The sequence below is a fragment of the Narcine bancroftii genome, chromosome 2 (assembly GCF_036971445.1).
Source record: "Narcine bancroftii isolate sNarBan1 chromosome 2, sNarBan1.hap1, whole genome shotgun sequence".
Lineage (NCBI taxonomy): Eukaryota > Metazoa > Chordata > Chondrichthyes > Torpediniformes > Narcinidae > Narcine > Narcine bancroftii.
In genome coordinates, this window is record NC_091470.1 from 69,160,721 (window position 1) to 69,181,352 (window position 20,632).

At 41.3% G+C, this 20,632-nt stretch overlaps 1 protein-coding gene and 1 long non-coding RNA gene across 3 annotated transcripts in view; one reads left to right on the forward strand and one right to left on the reverse strand.

Annotated features, from left to right (window-relative positions):
- Nucleotides 1–20,632, reverse strand: part of LOC138753691 (uncharacterized) — a 128,095-nt gene that overhangs the window by 78,121 nt on the left and 29,342 nt on the right. The window lies entirely within an intron of this gene.
- Nucleotides 1–20,632, forward strand: part of ddhd1b (DDHD domain containing 1b) — a 70,847-nt gene that overhangs the window by 34,044 nt on the left and 16,171 nt on the right. For both annotated transcript variants that reach the window (XR_011351361.1, XM_069917001.1), the window contains exons 7-10: nucleotides 9,481–9,740; nucleotides 14,432–14,507; nucleotides 15,874–16,023; nucleotides 17,509–17,782. Coding sequence is in view for 1 of the 2 variants with exons in the window: in XM_069917001.1 (XP_069773102.1) it covers nucleotides 9,481–9,740; nucleotides 14,432–14,507; nucleotides 15,874–16,023; nucleotides 17,509–17,782 (760 nt within the window). In the remaining variant the exon portion in view is untranslated. The remainder of the gene's footprint in view (nucleotides 1–9,480; nucleotides 9,741–14,431; nucleotides 14,508–15,873; nucleotides 16,024–17,508; nucleotides 17,783–20,632) is intronic.

The following is a 20,632-nucleotide window of genomic DNA, read 5'->3' on the forward strand; positions in this document are numbered from 1 at the left end:
GTAGCTTAGACCGATTGGCACAACATCTTGGGCTGAAGGGACTCTACCATGCTATAATATTTAGATTTCAGATTTATTGTCAGTACATACATGACATCACATACAATCCTCAGATTCCTTTTCCTGTAGACAAGGCAGTATTACCACTTTTTGGTAGTACAGAAAAACTGTACTCAACATACACATGAAATGTAAATAAACTGCAATACAGAGAGGAACAAATGAAGTGCAAGAGTCCTTAAATGAGTCTCTAATTTAGTTTGTCATTGAGGAGTCTTATGGTGGAGGGATAGCAACTTCTCTTGAACCTGGTGATGTGAGTTTTGTGGCACCTATACCTCTTTCCTGATGACAGCAGCAACAACAGTGTGCATGCTGGGTCATGTGGATCCTTGATTTCTGCTGCTCTTTGATGGCAGCATTCCCTGTAAATGTTCTTGATGGTGGGGAGGGTTTTGCCTGTGATATTCTAGATTGTGCCTACTACCTTTTGCAGAGCTTTCCACTCAGGGGTATTGGTGTTCCCATACCTGACATTCCAGTCCTTTATTTATTTAAACTACTGCCCTACAATAACATTTTTGACCTCATTCCAAAACATAAATACACACATATAACAATATCTGTATTCTGCAACTCAAGTACATAACTACCTAAATCCAATTAAGGTGATAAAAGTACATTTAAAAACTATTGTATTGCAAGGTTACACCAGGACAGAGGAAGGCAGTGTACAACACTATATAGATCAAATACTGGTGTGATTTTTGGAAGTAGGCCAATCCCTGCTGCAATTTTCAATAGAATCTACCTGAGCTCTAGTTTTAATAGTTTTGAAGCAGATGATAAATAGATATAAATGATATTAAGTTATTTGAATAGGTTAATGCACAATAAATTTTGGTTTTCTATTTCAGGTGTAATAGTGGAGTAATTCTTTCTCCAAATTTGACATGCTTATTTAAATAACAAAAATGTAAATACAGGCCATTACCTGAGTCACAAACAGGGTATGGATACCCTGTACATATGAACAAGCACCCATAATATTATTAAATTCAACAGTCTGACGTGCATACATTCATTCCTATGATCAGCAGAACTAGTTTTAGTCATTGTTCGTTCTTATTGGTTTTATCTGCTTTTGATGCCATTCATTGCAACATTGTGGAGGGATGGTTGCCATGTCAAATGATTAATGTGTATTTTCTGCTTTGTAGACAAAATATACTTTATGCAAATTTATAAAAACGGAACCTATTTGTTACCTGGGGACGGCCTTGAAATGGAAAATTTTAAGAATGAAGTTGCTTATGTAGACATTGTATTTAAGTAAGATTTGTCCTTATTGCCAAGTAGGGATTGGTGAAGAAAAAAATGAACTTAATGTTAATAGCTCAGATATTTTAAAAAATTGTATAATTGTACTTTTTGAAGTGGAAATTGTCATTTTTTTGAAACATGAATCCTGAATAATGCTATCTTTTCCTTTTGTAGACTAGTAGATTTTTAAAACATTCAAAATATTTTGACCAGATTTTCCAGTTGTGATCAAGGCAAAACCATTGGCATCTAGAGTGAACACACTCGTAATCTTTCATTTGTCAGCATGTATTGTGGTGGTTACCAGTTATTTGGCCTTTTCCACGTTTGATTTTTTTCACCCCTCTGCAATAGGATCAAAAGAAATTAGTTGAATTGACATGAATTTAAGATATGGATTAATCAGATGGAATGTACTGTGGAGAAATGTAAGGTTATCTGCATGAGAAGGAAAAATAGGAGAGCAAAATATTGCTGAAGTGAAAGGAGGCTATGGAATAACAACTGCATAGAGCAATCTGTATGTCCTTGTAAAATGTAAATGAAACCAATTGGTATACTTGTATGCAAATAATTAGGAAGCTACATTGAATAATGGAATTTATAGTAATAGAGATTATGTATAAAAGGTGGGGGGAAGTGCTACTCTACAGAGCTTTGATGACACTACAGCTTTACTTCTCTCACTTAAAGGAAGAATATATTTGGATGCTGTTCAGAAAATGTTTGCTTGATTGATTTCCTGTGTCTTACGAATTCTTCTTGAGTTAGGGGTATGTGTGTCCCATGAGTCTAAATGAGACCATGAGATCTAATAGAGACCACTTCAAAGGTACCACAAGGCACTTCAAGGGTACCACCAACTGACTCTCTCTGGGAATCCTCCAAATTTACAGGAAGATAAATGGACCAACACCACTGCACTCTTCCAGGCCAAATCTACTAATTACAATCAATTATCTTATTTGTTCTGGCCATGTTCAATTTCCAACACTAGATTCCTGAAGTAAACACTTTTTTTCTGTCATGGGAAAAGATTCATGATTATATTCAAAGCCTCCTTTCATGCCCATGATCCCTTAAAGTGGAGAAGCAGCTGTTAAAATAGTATTGCAAACTTTGAACCATTCAGCAGGAGCGCTCAAGACATCCATCATAAACAACAGAATGAGCACACCACCCTGCAAGGCATCACCTGTCCCATCTGTGGAAGAGTCATTGCCACATCAGCCTCTTCAGTCATCTGAGAACCTTCAAAATTGCAGTAGAACCAAATCATCATCCATACTGAGCCCTGCTTAAGTGGAGAAAGACTAAGCAATGCTCAGGAAATGCATAAAATTAGTACTGTCCTTTTTTTCATTGTAGATTGTAATTCACTCAAATTTATTAAAAGATAGTTATTTGATATAATTCATGATACCTGATCATGAAATTTCAGTTTTAAGTTTAATGTTTAATGAAATGCTATTTTAAAATCTATAATTAGGAAGTATACATTTTTATATTTTCCTGTGGATAAAGGACAGATTAACATTCATGTTGATGACTTGTCATCAGAACTGGACAAATGGGGGATAAAAACAAGTGTTCAGTTTCAGAGAGGGAAAATGAGTACAAGTTGATGTTAGGCAAGTCAAAGCACAAGATTGTCCAGGTGTTGTACAAGTTGTTCATGCTATCTAAGTGAGGGTGATGATGCTATCTAAAATGTGAATAGAGGGAGATAAATTAGGGGAGCAGAAAAAAATTTAAGAAGTCCTGGACTTTGAAAGTGGAACACAGCAGCTGAGGAAATTGAAAATGCTCAATAGATCTGCTAGCATCTGTGGGGGATAGAAAGACTGTTAATGCTGCAGGCAAATAACCCAACAAAGTAAACACTATGCAGGTCAGGCAGGATCTGTGGAAAAAGGAATATTTTGTGTCAAAATCACATCAGCACATTGGAAAAGTGAGGAAACAATTTAGTTTTAGAGAAGTGGGACAAGAGGAATATCTCAGATATTGCAAGCCAGGGATGTCATTGAGAAATGCTGTTTATGAAGCTGCTCGATTAGTTGTTTAATAGAGCAGTGAGTGAGATGAAATAAAATTCAAGTCAGCAAAGTAGATTAATTGGGGTATTTGGGGCAGCACAAACGTGGACCAGAAGGGCCTGTTACCTGTGGACCAGAAGGGCCTGTTACCTGTGGTCCAGAGGGGCCTGTTACCTGTGGTCCAGAGGGGCCTGTTACCTGTGGACCAGAGGGGCCTGTTACCTGTGGACCAGAGGGGCCTGTTACCTGTGGACCAGAGGGGCCTGTTACCTGTGGACCAGAGGGGCCTGTTACCTGTGGACCAGAGGGGCCTGTTACCTGTGGACCAGAGGGGCCTGTTACCTGTGGACCAGAGGGGCCTGTTACCTGTGGACCAGAGGGGCCTGTTACCTGTGGACCAGAGGGGCCTGTTACCTGTGGACCAGAGGGGCCTGTTACCTGTGGACCAGAGGGGCCTGTTACCTGTGGACCAGAGGGGCCTGTTACCTGTGGACCAGAGGGGCCTGTTACCTGTGGACCAGAGGGGCCTGTTACCTGTGGACCAGAGGGGCCTGTTACCTGTGGACCAGAGGGGCCTGTTACCTGTGGACCAGAGGGGCCTGTTACCTGTGGACCAGAGGGGCCTGTTACCTGTGGACCAGAGGGGCCTGTTACCTGTGGACCAGAGGGGCCTGTTACCTGTGGACCAGAGGGGCCTGTTACCTGTGGACCAGAGGGGCCTGTTACCTGTGGACCAGAGGGGCCTGTTACCTGTGGACCAGAGGGGCCTGTTACCTGTGGACCAGAGGGGCCTGTTACCTGTGGACCAGAGGGGCCTGTTACCTGTGGACCAGAGGGGCCTGTTACCTGTGGACCAGAGGGGCCTGTTACCTGTGGACCAGAGGGGCCTGTTACCTGTGGACCAGAGGGGCCTGTTACCTGTGGACCAGAGGGGCCTGTTACCTGTGGACCAGAGGGGCCTGTTACCTGTGGACCAGAGGGGCCTGTTACCTGTGGACCAGAGGGGCCTGTTACCTGTGGACCAGAGGGGCCTGTTACCTGTGGACCAGAGGGGCCTGTTACCTGTGGACCAGAGGGGCCTGTTACCTGTGGACCAGAGGGGCCTGTTACCTGTGGACCAGAGGGGCCTGTTACCTGTGGACCAGAGGGGCCTGTTACCTGTGGACCAGAGGGGCCTGTTACCTGTGGACCAGAGGGGCCTGTTACCTGTGGACCAGAGGGGCCTGTTACCTGTGGACCAGAGGGGCCTGTTACCTGTGGACCAGAGGGGCCTGTTACCTGTGGACCAGAGGGGCCTGTTACCTGTGGACCAGAGGGGCCTGTTACCTGTGGACCAGAGGGGCCTGTTACCTGTGGACCAGAGGGGCCTGTTACCTGTGGACCAGAGGGGCCTGTTACCTGTGGACCAGAGGGGCCTGTTACCTGTGGACCAGAGGGGCCTGTTACCTGTGGACCAGAGGGGCCTGTTACCTGTGGACCAGAGGGGCCTGTTACCTGTGGACCAGAGGGGCCTGTTACCTGTGGACCAGAGGGGCCTGTTACCTGTGGACCAGAGGGGCCTGTTACCTGTGGACCAGAGGGGCCTGTTACCTGTGGACCAGAGGGGCCTGTTACCTGTGGACCAGAGGGGCCTGTTACCTGTGGACCAGAGGGGCCTGTTACCTGTGGACCAGAGGGGCCTGTTACCTGTGGACCAGAGGGGCCTGTTACCTGTGGACCAGAGGGGCCTGTTACCTGTGGACCAGAGGGGCCTGTTACCTGTGGACCAGAGGGGCCTGTTACCTGTGGACCAGAGGGGCCTGTTACCTGTGGACCAGAGGGGCCTGTTACCTGTGGACCAGAGGGGCCTGTTACCTGTGGACCAGAGGGGCCTGTTACCTGTGGACCAGAGGGGCCTGTTACCTGTGGACCAGAGGGGCCTGTTACCTGTGGACCAGAGGGGCCTGTTACCTGTGGACCAGAGGGGCCTGTTACCTGTGGACCAGAGGGGCCTGTTACCTGTGGACCAGAGGGGCCTGTTACCTGTGGACCAGAGGGGCCTGTTACCTGTGGACCAGAGGGGCCTGTTACCTGTGGACCAGAGGGGCCTGTTACCTGTGGACCAGAGGGGCCTGTTACCTGTGGACCAGAGGGGCCTGTTACCTGTGGACCAGAGGGGCCTGTTACCTGTGGACCAGAGGGGCCTGTTACCTGTGGACCAGAGGGGCCTGTTACCTGTGGACCAGAGGGGCCTGTTACCTGTGGACCAGAGGGGCCTGTTACCTGTGGACCAGAGGGGCCTGTTACCTGTGGACCAGAGGGGCCTGTTACCTGTGGACCAGAGGGGCCTGTTACCTGTGGACCAGAGGGGCCTGTTACCTGTGGACCAGAGGGGCCTGTTACCTGTGGACCAGAGGGGCCTGTTACCTGTGGACCAGAGGGGCCTGTTACCTGTGGACCAGAGGGGCCTGTTACCTGTGGACCAGAGGGGCCTGTTACCTGTGGACCAGAGGGGCCTGTTACCTGTGGACCAGAGGGGCCTGTTACCTGTGGACCAGAGGGGCCTGTTACCTGTGGACCAGAGGGGCCTGTTACCTGTGGACCAGAGGGGCCTGTTACCTGTGGACCAGAGGGGCCTGTTACCTGTGGACCAGAGGGGCCTGTTACCTGTGGACCAGAGGGGCCTGTTACCTGTGGACCAGAGGGGCCTGTTACCTGTGGACCAGAGGGGCCTGTTACCTGTGGACCAGAGGGGCCTGTTACCTGTGGACCAGAGGGGCCTGTTACCTGTGGACCAGAGGGGCCTGTTACCTGTGGACCAGAGGGGCCTGTTACCTGTGGACCAGAGGGGCCTGTTACCTGTGGACCAGAGGGGCCTGTTATTGTGCTGTGTCTAAATTTTAAAAATTTTGCATTTTAAATTTATAAATTTAATTGTTATTCAGAACTGCATTTAAAAGATGTCCAACAGATCAGGATGTGAGTATTTTGTGAGGGGGAAAATAGAGTTTTATTAAGAATGGATAAACTTTCATCAGAGGTATCCAGTTCCAATTTAAAAATAGGAAGTAGCCTGAAATAGGCATTATGCAGCCTTTGAGATTCAATAATGAATCCTAAAACAGAAAATAAGGTACTGTTTTTCAAGCTCCTGTTGAGCTTAATATAAGAAGTTATAAACTCCTGGGATAGAGCAGGAGTCGGATGGGGACTTGATGCAAAGGGCAGCTGGATGCTTGAAATGCCCCCTACCTACTGAATGCCAGTATTCTGCAAACTTGTGCTTAGTCTGTATTTGATTTCTCCAGTGTTGAGAAGACCATATTAGTACTAGTATGAGTTTATTGACATAAACACAAGTTCAATGTGCAAATGCACTAAAATTCCTACCAGTAGTACATTAGATTGGAAGAAGTGCATTGCTGCTCAACCTGAAAAGGGTCTTGAGGTTTTTAGATGATTTATATTTTTGAAGGGTGGCCCAAATTGGTCCAACCTTTTACTATCCATGTGCCTGTCTAAATATCTTTTGAACATTACATTTATCTTTCTTGCACTTTCTCTGGTAACTCATTTCATGTACTCACCATCCTCTACGTGATGGTTACCCTGGGTCCTTCTTAAATCTTTCCCCTCTCACCTTAAATCTGTAGCCTCTTATTTTTGATCCCCCAACTCTGGACTGTTGAGTTTGGGAGACTGTGGAGGGAAATGAGCTCAAATTGGCCAGTTCTGAAGTAAACAGGAAAAGTTCGTTTACTTAAATGGTTGAGCCCCAAGAGCTGTAATGTGGCCTTGGCAATGAGGAGAAAAAGGGACATGATATATTCCAACTTTTATATGTGGTTGGGAAAACAAAGAGTCGTGAAAAAGAATGTACTGATGTTAGAGAGGATTCAGAGGAGGTACCCAAGAATGATTCTGAGAATGAAAGGGTTGTCTGTCATATGAGGAACAATTGATGGCTCTTGGCCTGTACTCATTGGAATTTAGGAATGTGAGGGGTGTATCTCATTGAAACATTTTGAATGTAGAAAGGCATGGGCAGAGTAGATGTAGAAAGGTTGTTTCCCCATGGTGGGAGAGTCTAGAGCAATAGGGAGCAACTTCTGGATTAAAAGGAAGCCACATAGAACAGGCATGCAGAGGAATTTCTTTAATGGAGGGGTGGTGAATCTGTGGAATGTGTTGACAGGCATTTGTGGAGGCAAGTCGTTGGATGCACTTAAGGCAGAGATTGATAGGTTCTTGATTAGCCAAGGCATCAAAGATTATGGGGACAAGGCTGAGCAATGGGGCTGAGTGCAAAAATGGATCAGCTCATGATTGAATGGCGGAGCAGACTCAATAGGCTGCTTGTGACTTATGGTCTTATGGCGTGCTTAATGATGGGAGAAAAATGTAGCAAAAGAGAGTCCCTTCAGAGATGCTGAGTATCCATGGATTTGCCTCCAGAGCTCCCATGGCCTCTGCAGCCGCTCAGACTCCAGCTCAAACCATTGGCTGCATGAGCTCCAGATCCAAACCTCTGATACAATCAGGAAACCTTCAGACCCCAAGTCCCTTTGGGAGCCACCTTGCCCTCAGCCCTCTCTTGAGTACCAGTACCAGTACTCAATCTGGTTCCCACGAGCCATTTTCCCTACTGCCTGTGTGGATCCTTTGAATGCAAGCCACCAACAACCTGTATGAGGGACCTTGGACCTTTGGCTCTCTACTCCAGTGACACCTAACTGACAAAAAAATATATAAAGTACTTGTGATTTTAAAATTGAGCATCTTTTGATTTTCTGGCAAAAAATATATTTAAAATATTTTTAAAAATTAACAGCACTTTAACATCAAATTAGTAAGTTGTCTATACATTTATAATACCTACATTAATAAAAAACTCATCTCTGACACCCTTCTTGCATCTCTGCACAATGTAAAAGTGAAGTGTAGAATGATTTTTTGGGGGGAGAAATTTGCTGTGGTTCAGGAAGGGAGATGGGAGAAATTATCACCCAGCTAAAATAACAATTAGAATATAATGATTCTGAAGTTTTAAGTCAATGCTGCAATAGACAAGATGGTGATTTATGAAGCACTCGAAAGATGAATGGAATTAGTTTCAATGCAAGGATGTAAGCAGGGATAAGACATGTTGATTAGCAAGTTAAAAGGATTTGAGCTGGACTTGCACCCATTTGCTTTCTATGCTATCACTAATCCTCCACAACTACTGGTGCTGCTGTATACTTTTTCACCTGATATCAACCATGCGACACAAATATTTAAATTTCTCTAACATTAACAATTAAAACAAATTGTTTTGTCTGGGCTAATGATTTCATGGCCTGAATCAATGGTTTAGAGTTTACTAAAGTATTCTCAACACTGAGATGTAGCTAGTAAAAAATCATTAATATTTTCTTTGGAACTTTTAAAACCCATTGACTCTTAGGATAATTACTTTTTCTGAATGATAAATATCAGGTTGTATATCATATCTGTACACTGATGTCATGCAGATTAGTCTATATAGATAAAGTACACAATTGTATTGAGTCCAATTATTAGCTGTTGACCAGAGGTGGCCATTGTCATAGAAAGACGCAACACAGAAACAGGCCCTTTAGCTCACCAAGTGCATACCAACAATCAATTATCCATTACATAAATTCTACTTTAATTATCCCCTTATCTCATCAAGTCTACCCACATTCTTCCACACACAAGAGGCCATTTATAATGGTCAATTAATCTGTCAACCTTGGAATGTAGGAAGAAGCTGGAGCATGCAGTCACAAGGAGAACATGAAAACTCCGTACAGAGATTCCCCAGTATAGTAAACTTTGGTCTTTGGCTCTGCAAAACTATGGCTGTGCTAGCTGTGCCATGCTATGTATTATTAAATTATTTTATAAAATTTGTATCAGGATGAGGAAAGTCTTTTGAAATGGATATACGCATTTTCAATCCAGTTATAATACCACATGAAATTGATGACTTGTGGTATGTCATTCAAAATGATGAGATATGTGCTTGGATTAAATGAATGTTGATAATGTGGCCCTCATTGTATTTTTATAGTATGAACAAATCTGGATTAATGAAAGCTAGATCTTTATTTGCTTTTACTTTTTCCCTCACCAGATTGTTAAGGGTCTTCAGCAGGAACTAAATCGGTTATATGAGCTCTTCTGTTCTCGAAACCCAGATTTTGAAGCCCATGGTGGGAAGGTTTCAATTGTTGCCCATTCTCTAGGCTGTGTAATCACTTATGATATTATGACTGGATGGTATCCAGTGCGATTTTATGATAAAATGGTCCAGGAGGAAGAAGAGATGACAGAAAATTCCATGAGTTTTGAGGAACGTGAACTTTTGGATGATATTCTCAAGACTAAGCAACGGTAAGCAAAATGAAGTTGGAGGGATACTTTTTTGAGACTAAAGTAGGATGGAGAGAAATCCAGCATAAAAGCAAAGGCCCAAAAGGTAAATGGATTCTGGTCAAATGTAGGTGGGAGAGGTGGAGAGACAGATAGGTGAGGTGGTTGAAATGAAAAGTGTGAACTGGAGCAGGTAAAGGGGACACAGAAACATGGAAGTGAATCGGGATGGGGTTACCTGAAATTGCAAAATACAATGTTCATGCCATTGGGATTTGGGCTTACAAAATGGAATATCATATGTCAGAATGAGATTTATTGTCATGAACATGGCCAGAGTAAAAACATTAGCTCAAGCTTCTGTAAGATCTATTACTCAAAGTGAAGTACCTAAGGAGCAACCAGCAGGTCAATGGGTACCACAGCCACAAGAATGGAGTCTACTTGAGCAAGGAGCTATGGGTGGTACTGCTAGTGCTCGAATGTCAATGACCAACCCTGTGGAAAGGGCGAGCTCACAATTTATGAATCTTCCCGAAAGAAGAGCATTTCAGCCAGGTTCAACCATGCGAGTTGATCATGTTCAATAATTGATATCTCTTCCTGTTGCTGAAGAACCAGTGACAAGTCAAGCATCTTCCCCAATGCCATCACAGCCATACCAAGGAACCCCATCAATACCATCACTTACATATGAAGGTCCTACACCTTTAGCACCAGTTCAAGTCCAGACTTAACCAGTACTTTAATAGGCATTCTGATAAAATTTTATAAAGACCCTATTGTAATTGCTGCAGATATTGAAGCGATGTTTCATCAGAAGATCGTGATTTTCTACAATTGTTACGGTGGCCTTATGGCAATTACAGTAAATTATATGATTGAATACTGAATGACAGTTCATTTATTTGGAACAACTTCGTCACCGAGTTGTGCAAATTTTGGTCTCAGGAAATGTGCTGAAGGTAATGAAGAACAACTTAGTTCTCAAACTATAAGCATCATTAAAAATAATTTCTATGTTGATATTGGTCAGTAGTTTCGGAAAAAGAAGCAATAAATCTTTATCCCAAGTTAAAATAGATCTGCAATAAAGGAGGTTTCTTCCTTACGAAATGGATTAGCAACAATCAAGATGTGTTGGCTGTTATTCCTGAGGCAGAAAGAGCAAAGGAGATAAAACATCTTGACTTGGATTGAGACATTCTACCTGTCGAAAGAATTCTGGGAGTACAATGGTGTGTTCAATCTGATGTTTTCAAATTCAAAATTGTTTTGAAAGAACGGCCTTTGACAAGAAGAGGTATTCTTTCGATTGTAAATAATGATGGAACTTATGCCATGAGAACATTGCTCAGATGGAGGGGAAGAAGCAGTTTTTGCAATTGAGTGTGTGTCTCTAGGCTCCTGTACCTCCTTTCGGGTGGTAGCAATGAGAAAAGGACATGGCCTGGGTGGTGAGGATTGTTGATGATTAGAGGCTACTTTCTTGAGACACCATCTCTTCAAGATGTTCATAATAGAATGAAGACTAATGCCCATGATGGCAACCCTCTATAGCCTTTTCCAGTCCTGTGCATTGACACCTCTATACCAGACAATGTGACAACATGACAGAATGTTTTCCACAGTACACTTCTATAAATTTGCAGGAATCTTTGGTGACATACCAAACCTCCTCGTACTCCTAGTGAAATGTAGCTCCTTGCGATCCTTAGTCATGATTGCATCAATGTGGTGGCCCCAGGATAGATCTTGAGAAATGTTGACACCCAGGAATTTGAAGTTCTCTACCCTCTCCACTGCTGACTAATTCATGTTCTCCTGATGTTTCCCCTTCCTGAAGTCCACAATCAATTCCTTAATTTTGCTAACATTTGAGTGCAAGGTTGTTGTTGTGAAACCACTCAACTAACTCTTCTATCTCACTCCTGTATGTTTCCTCATTGACATTTGTGATTATGCTAACAACTATGGTGTCATCGTCAAATTTGTAGGTGGCATTTGAATTATGCCTTGCCACAGTTTAGCATGCATCCTTGAGGTATGCTTGTATTGATTGTCAGTGAGGAGGAGGCACATTCTGGTAATGGAAGAGAGAGAGGACAGTCAGGTCTGATGGGAATTGGAAATGATTTAAAATGGCTGGAAGCTTGGTATTTCAGGTTCCTCCCAAGATTTGAGTGCAGGTGCTTGGTGAAGTGGTCACTCAAGCTACATTTGGTCTTACGGGTGTAGAGAATGCTGCATCAGAGCACTGAATGCAGTCAATTAGGTTGGATGAGGTGCATGTGAAATTCTGCCTCACCTAGAAGGTGTGTATTTAGCGGTTTCTGGAAGTGATGCGGAATATATGAGGATAAGTATTTCATCCACTGCAGTTGCAGCAGGAGGTGCCTCAGGGTGGGGATGAAAATTCAAACCTGGAATTACAGGTGCTTGCAAAAAAATATGTAAAGGGGTGGAGAGGGGAAGAAGGTGGTGAGATCACATTGTAGTTGGTGGAATTGTCAATGTAAGATATGATGGGATGAAAAGAAAGATCCAAAGGAATTCTATCCTTGTTCTGTAAGAGCAGAACATTGTGGAATGGGAACAGATGTAGTGAAAAGAGTGACAAAGCTGACAGCTATTTATTTCCCCAAAGAAAGCAAATGATTGAAAACAGCTTCAATGTGACTTAGTCTGGTTCTCAGGTAATACAAACACAGATTTAAAATCATCTACTTAATTTTGCCCACTGTGCCAGCAACAAAAGTATATATCAATGTGATAGGTGCTAAATCACCAATTTGTATTTTTCCACAAACATTAGAAAAAAAAGATCATTATTGATATAATGCCCTTTAATACTTCTAACCAGCAAGCCCTTTTAAAAATTAACTCTCCTTTTATAAAGTTGAAAATATGGCAGTCAATTTGCATCAAACCAAATCAGTGAATGAATGCTGAGTTCATCTGATTTTGAGGAATGATTTAAAGATGAAAGTTGGACATGAGTATACCTGTGTACCTCTATATGACTTGAGATACATCAGTGGGAATTTAAATTTGGGACCCCTGCTCCTTGCTTCAACAGAGAAGTCAGAAGAAACCATCTGTGGATAACATTCACGGAGTGATACACTAGTGGGACCTGAACCTTCTGCCTTAGGAGGAGAGTACAATTATAATCCCAGGGTCTCCAGGTATGGGATCTGGTGAGAAAAGGTAAAAGTGAAAGAAAAAGTATTTAAAACGGCTAGCTGGAGAGACAAACTCCTCATGGAGGTTGCTGGAATTGTAGCGATACTAGAATATAGTACCTTGTAGGAGATGGAGAATCACTTAAGAGTAATTATAATTTAGGATATGGGAGTAATTTTTTGTAGGAAAAGCACAGCACTCTGATAAAATGGATCCTAGAATGACTGCTAAGATAAAATGGGGAAGAAATAAGAGATGGTGCAGCATCTTTCAAATTTTCTTATATTGGAAACTATACCAGAAGATTGCTAATTAGATTAGCAAGGAAATGTAAACTAGGTAACCATGAACCAGTCATCTTAATGTCAATAATAGATCAACTTCTAGAAAATATTATGGCATAAAGTTAATCCTTGCTGAGAAAGATATAAGAGCCCTATATGATAAAAATAAATTTGATATTTGCTCCTAATTCACTGTGCAGCAGTATATCTACTAGAGACAGGAAACCATCAGAATATATTTTACCAGAATGATGCCTTAAAGCTCAAAGTAATATGTATGTCTGCAGAGCTGTTTAAAAATAAATATTAGTAATTTATTACTAACGTGCAGATATTTTGAAGAAAGGAATGTCGATATATGCATGTAACTAACCATTTCAATCACGAGTGCCTGAAAGGAATGTCGATACATGCATGTAACTAACCATTTCAATCACAAGGTCTTGAAAGGAATGTCAATACATGCATGTTACTAACCATTTCAATCACGAGGTCTTGAAAGGAATGTCGATACATGCATGTATCTAACCATTTCAATCACGAGGTCCTGAAAGGAATGTTGATACATGCATGTAACTAACCATTTCAATCACAAGGTCCTGAAAGGAATGTCGATACATGCATGTAACTAACCATTTCAATCACGAGGTCTTGAAAGGAATGTCGATACATGCATGTAACTAACCATTTCAATCACGAGGTCTTGAAAGGAATGTCGATACATGCATGTAACTAACCATTTCAATCACGAGGTCTTGAAAGGAATGTCGATACATGCATGTAACTAACCATTTCAATCACGAGGTCTTGAAAGGAATGACGATGCATGCCTGTAACTAACCATTTCAATCACGAGGTCTTGAAAACAGTTAAGATAATTAATTAAGGTTTATATCTGATGGTACCAGACCATAACATTATTTGATATTATACCAAGTTATGAGCAAATTGTTTATAATGTAATTTGTGTAATTTTCATTTTTTAATTTTAACAATTTTACTGGTAATGATTAATAATGAAAATTTAAAATTGTTAATGCATTTTTACCAGTTATATCTATATATTATATTTTATTATAGTAAAGCAACATGTGTATGAGATTATATTAAACTCAATTAAAAAAAATTTTAAAAAACAGCAAAAGTTTGAAGTCCTTTTAAGAAATTTGTATTTAATTAAGCATTCTTTTTGTGGTGCATTTCTTCTTGTGCATCAATTGATACTTAAATGTAATTTTACAGATTAAAACAGTTAGAGCACCAATTACTACAAGTAAAAGCCTCAGCCGCACTCAAATTACCTGCCTTGAAATTTAAGGTGAGTCCATAGATTTATAATTTATATGGCTGATTCTATGCAGTAGAATCTTGTTTTTTTATTGAACTAATGCCCATTTTTAACAAAAGAAAATAGATGAGTTTAAATCTTGCTAATTTAAGCATTTGTATATTTTTGGTGATGGGTATGTTTTTTTTTTGTCATACCATTAGTGTTTTTTTGTTCATTTGTGTTCAGACTGTAGCAATTGTTTTTTGATCAAAATGTTAGTGTTAAGTTTGAATCAGAGTTGATGCTAAATTCACCAAATATTTTCCTTTCTTCAGATTAACAACATAGTGGAAAAATAAATCTTTAAAAAAGAAACATTCCAATTAAAATTAGGTACAGCACAATGAAAATAATTTTGTAGATCACTTGTTAATAGCTACAGACATCATTGATATTCAAATTGTTTTATTTATGTTTTCTCCACTTGGATTCAGAATGCTGCCATTGCACCTGACCTAAACTATTAGTTGACACGTTGTATTTTTAATTCATGCTATGAGAGAATGGCCAAAAGAGGGGGATGGTTTGTAGTTAAGAAAACTCTGGAATATCCACCTTGGTGTGGAATTGAGAGCTAAATTGACAACTCATCATAGCCTATTACCCCTTTCCCTTGCTGAACTGCTTAATACATTTATTATCACTGGCTCAGGAGGAAAACAGCCTCACAGCTCACCTAATTTCAGATTGGATCACTTTTTGGTATTCTTGAGATGCAGGAGATTTGTATTTAAATAGCCCACATAGCATTTTTTTTAGATAAATTAAGTTCCACTTTCTATTGCAATTTCTGCTCCAATTGTAGCCTTGTTTGAAATTTGGACAAGTTCAGTATATGTTCATTAATAATGTAAGGATAGCCATTCAGATGATAGAAAAATAACGATTTGAATTCTTGTTTCAGTTCAGCATACTTGCAATCACAGTTTCTATGCACTGAATCCCAAATTGTGACTTTCTAATGAATCTTTTATGCCATTGTTTTTGAACTGGTAGATCCAGCTAGTAGAGCTGCTGTCTCACAGCTCCAGGTACCCAGAATCAATTCTGATCTTGGATGCTGCCTGTGTGGAATTTGCATGTTCTCTTTACATTTGCTAGGTTTTCACAGAGGTCTCTGTTTCTCTCCCACATTTCAGAGACATTAATTGGCTACCATAAATTACTTCTTTTATAAGCTGACAGTGGGAGAATTGAGCAGTATTCATGTGCAAAAGAATAGGTCATGGGAAACTAAGCAAAGCATTAGGATTGATGGGGTTCTTCTTTGTCATCTGCAAATACAGAAACCTTTCTGCATTGTGAGGGAGTCTGAAAAATTCTCTTTGTAAATAACAGAATATTTTTATTTCAGGTTGAAAATTTCTTCTGCATGGGATCCCCCCTTGCTGTTTTCCTGGCACTCCGTGGCCTCCGTCCTCAAAATAGTGGTCTTCAGGATCACATTCTACCAAAAAGTATATGTGGCCGGTTGTATAATATATTTCACCCAACTGACCCTGTGGTGAGTATTTATATAGTATCAAGTGCCTCAGCCTTGATTGTAATCCCATGTATTCAATAATACTGCGTGGATTTCTTTCCTCCTTTGAAGTCGATAGAAGAAGCAGTTAGCAGCTAGATCATTGATAGCGACACAAAGTCAAATACAAAAACTTCAGAAAGGAACTGAGGTGATGAGCTGTATAATAGCATATATGGTGAAATAAAACAAATCACTCCATGTGCACTGAACTGCTAGTTGTATATTTGACTTTAATATTTTAATCATGGTATGTGTTCATAGGCTTGTAGAATGTTTACAGTTCAGAAGGAGTGTTTGGCCCCATCATATCCATGCCATTTCTCTACCAAATCAACTCCTAGGCCCCTTCTCAATTGCTTTTCAAATTCGTTCTTAATTTCCTCTTGAAGGCCTCAATGGACCCTGGCCTAGTTGGAAAACATATACTTCACAACAAAAGCTTTTCTTCAAGTCTCTCTTAATTACCTATGCTTTATTTAAAATCTGTTACTTCTGCAGTCCAACCCTTCCACCACTACTTCCCTCTAACCAGACTGTTCAGAATCCTCATCATTTTATATATTTTTGTCAAATCTTGCTCTGAGCACCTCTTCAAAATAAAATTGGTTTAGTAGCCTTTTCAATCTATCTGATTCCTGCAATGAGGGGCATTCTCACAAATCTTTTCTGGACCCTTTCTAATGTCTTCAAATGGTTCCTATAATGTGGAGACCATAAGGATCTTCCATGCGAAGTGTTGACAGTGTCTCTCCACAAGCGCTGCCGAACTGCTGAGTGTATCTTAACATTTTCCGCAACAGTCAATGATTTGTCCAGTTATATCCCCAGAATTCTCTCTTCCTTTTCTAGTCATCTAGAGAGAGCTGCGAGGATACATTAGACTGAATCCAGAGTTCCAAGTTGTCATATAAGGAGAGACTGAGAAGACTGCAGCTGTTTAGAGGAATGAGAGTTGGTGTAAATGGATACTTCTGCACTGTGGATTTGGTCATAGTGGGCTGTAGGGCCTGTTGCTGTGTTCTATGACCTAACTCTAAAACCTATGAAAATGTTAGAGGGCTTCACAGGCTGGACGCAGGAGGCAATTTTCAATGACGGAAGACTATAGAACTTGAGGCACTATTTGAGGGCAAGGAATAAACCATTTAGTAATGAGGTGAGGAAGATTTTCTTCACTCAAGAGAGCTTGATCTGGAATTCAATCAAAACAAAAATCAGTAGATTTCTAGATATTCAGGGAATAAAGCATTAGGATTAGAGCGTGGCTCTGAGGTAGAAGATCGGCCATAATCTAGAAGAAAGGTGGATTGGCCTCATGGATCAGACTCGCTCCTGTGGTCCTGGATTCTTGTGTTATTTGAAGCATTGGTTCAGCTTCTCACCTAATTTTTCCACAATATTTGCTGATTCACAAAGTGAAATGTGTAATGTCTTGATGAATGTCATGTTGTCATTTCCTTCTAGGCCTATCGACTAGAACCTCTGATCCTGAAGCATTATAGTAATATTGCACCGCTCCAGATCCATTGGTACAACACATCAATTCCAACCAGGTACGATGACATAAAGCCAACCTTCATCAAGGCTGCCAAAGAGTCACAGAATCCCTCAATGGCTCCTTCAGCATCTACCTCAAACACAGAAATGGAAACTGTATCAAGTCCAAGTACCTCTCCAGTTCTGCCTCGCCGAAACTATGGGGAATCAATAACCAGCCTAGGGAAAGCAAGTATAATGGGTGAGGTATTAAAAGTGTATTTGGTTGCTTTTAAAGTGCATTACTGGTAATTAACTGTGTGCAGGGTGCAATGTGCCACATTGGTGAGCATAGTTGACCTTGAGGCTTTTTTTACTGGCATTATTTTCTTTTTCAAGATGTGAATCACTGTGCTACTTTCTGTGTTTATTATTCATTCAGAACTGCCCTTGAGTTTGGTCAGTAGCCACCTTGAACTGGTGCAGTTCTTCTAGTGAAGATATTCCCACAACTCTATTGTGTAGCAAGTCAGATTATGTTGTATTTGGATTGTATATAGATATGTTTTTGGGAGATAAATTGGGGCAGGTTTTTTAGTGTAGGTTACTTACAAACACTTTAAAACAGATCTTGTTTAAAATACTGGAGCTCTGCTCATGCTAGACATGTCGGCCCCAGAGGCTTTGCAAAAGCTTTGGAGAGTTCCCAAGAGACCTCACAAATGGATTGTTGTTTACAAAAAGGCAACAGATGAAAGAACGATGGAGTCGCAGACTGTCTGGAGTGGAACTTGTTGTTCTCAGAGGATCATGTGATTTTGCAAGCAGAGAGAGTCAAACAGGCTTTCTCTCAGAGAGAGAAAGGGAGAGAGAGGGAGAGAGACACAGATCAGTTCTGCAGTTTTACAGTCAGCAGCAGTAGCTAGGAAGATGGATTGTGAGTCTTTAGTTCAGCCTGGTCAAAGCCCTTGTGGTTCATTTAAGAGGAGAGGATTGGCTGTCTAATGTTTTGCTTGAAATAAGAGAAACAAAAGGGAACTCTGGTGATGTGAAAGAAAGAGGTTATCATCTGTAGAACCCTGAGGGGGCAGGTTTCTTTGACAAGACATTGACATGGCTGATTAAAAGAGGAATCAGTTGTGGGTGTCCAACGTACAACAGATCTCTCTCTGAAAACCAACAAGAACCTTCCTGAGGGGTGTGAGGGCGATCTGGCTGTGGCATCTGTCACCTCATTTGATTGTTATGGACGATTCGCCTGATCTGGCTGGCTAGACGGGTGTCACCTTTCCCTCACAGCTCCATGTGAGTCCCTCCCGAAGCTCAGCGCTCGGTTGCAGAGGATGGCTCCCTAGAAGAGGACCGCTCCGCTGGTCTAGTGTATATGATGTAGCTACTCCCCTGCTAGTCTAAACCTCAAAGAACCTTCCTGAGCAGTAACCATTTAGCTTTCAAGCACCAAAGCCTGGTGAACTTCATAAATGTTAAATTCTGTGCACAGTATAAAAATTGCCTGCAACCAGTGAACTTGGAGGAATGAGAAGTGAGATTGGACTGTGACTGTAAAGAACTTTTCTGAACTTACACACACATTACATACATGTGCGCTTAGAATTAGAAGGGGGTTGAGTTAGGTCAGTTAAAGTGTGCTTCTGTTTTCATGTTTAAAGATAATTAAAAGCAACTTTTGTTTAAGTAACCATTTGTCTTGGTGAATATCTATTGCTGCTGAGTTTTGGGGTCCTCTGGGCTCGTAACAGTAGATAGTTCCAGGGTTTGGTCCCAGCAATGTTGACAGAACATTTCAGGTCATATGCTGCATGTTAAGAAAGGGAATTTGCAGGTAGTATTCCTATGCTCCTATTTCCCTTGTTCTCAGTGGGAGAGGTCACAAATTTGGGGGTGCAGTTCAGAGTTGCCTCGGTCAGTAACTGTACAGTGCATTTTTGTAGATAGTATAATTTGGATCCTTGATACATGAGTGGCATAGGAGATAATGTTTAGAGTAGTGGATGAAATGCTGATTCAGAAGGTTGCTTTGCTCTAGATTGCGCCAAGATTTGATGGTTGTTGGAGGTGTAATTATCCAGGCAAGTGAATAAATACTCTGCCATCACATATCTGACTTGTGTATTGCAGTTGAAAAAATATGAAGGGCATCAGTGGATGAGTTGATCACTGCAGGTTCCAACTAATGAGGAAACCTTGGGCTGTATTATTGGTGTCATCAACAATCACTTGAAAATGAAAACTCAAATGAGTAATTTAACTTTTATTAGAGGTGTGATCACTTGTAAGATTTGAAAAGTTAAAATCAGAAACCTGGCAAACCAGCATTCACTCCGTCAAAGCTCCCTGTACAGCCACATAAGCAATGGTAACATGGTTGTGCAGAGGCCCAAACCAGAAGAAGTTCAAATTCCAGCAAGGTAATGCTGAAATGTGTAAATAACTAAGAATCAAAGCAGATTCCATACCAGTAATGATGGGTGCAAAATGTAGAGCCATTGTTTAATAAACCATTGTTCATTAACATTATTATGGACCCTAGACAATTTTATTTTTGGGCCAGGGATTACAGTGGGAGAGAGAGGATTGTGCACTGTTGTGAAGTGCCAAAATAGCGCTGGGAAAACTGACAACTGTGTGGGAAACACTGAAGCAGCGCTGGGAGAAATGACAGCTGTCAGAAGCATGATAGCCACGCACTGTAAGTCGGTGGGCTTGCAGAGAGTGCGCCCACTGTTGTCAACCTCTTTCCACCAATCGGGAGAACTGAAGGCATGCACTGGGGCAGTTGGTAGATGGTTAGTGGGGGTGTGACCATGCTAATGAGCTGAGCAAGTGTTTTGAAAGAGCTCTCCACAAAAAGTATTTAAAAATACAGTTTAAATGTTCAAAAAACAGAATTTTATCATCAAAAATGGCTAAAACGAGTGCTAAATGACAAAGACGACCAAAAACCAGGCAAGAACATTGAGTAGAAGCTTGATGAGGAGTGACTCAGCAGGGGCCTTGGGATCAGCTGAACCCAACAGAGCTGGGAGGTTGGCCCAAGATATAACCACCATTCTGAACATGATGGAAATTTTATGGAGTCTTTTTACAACTG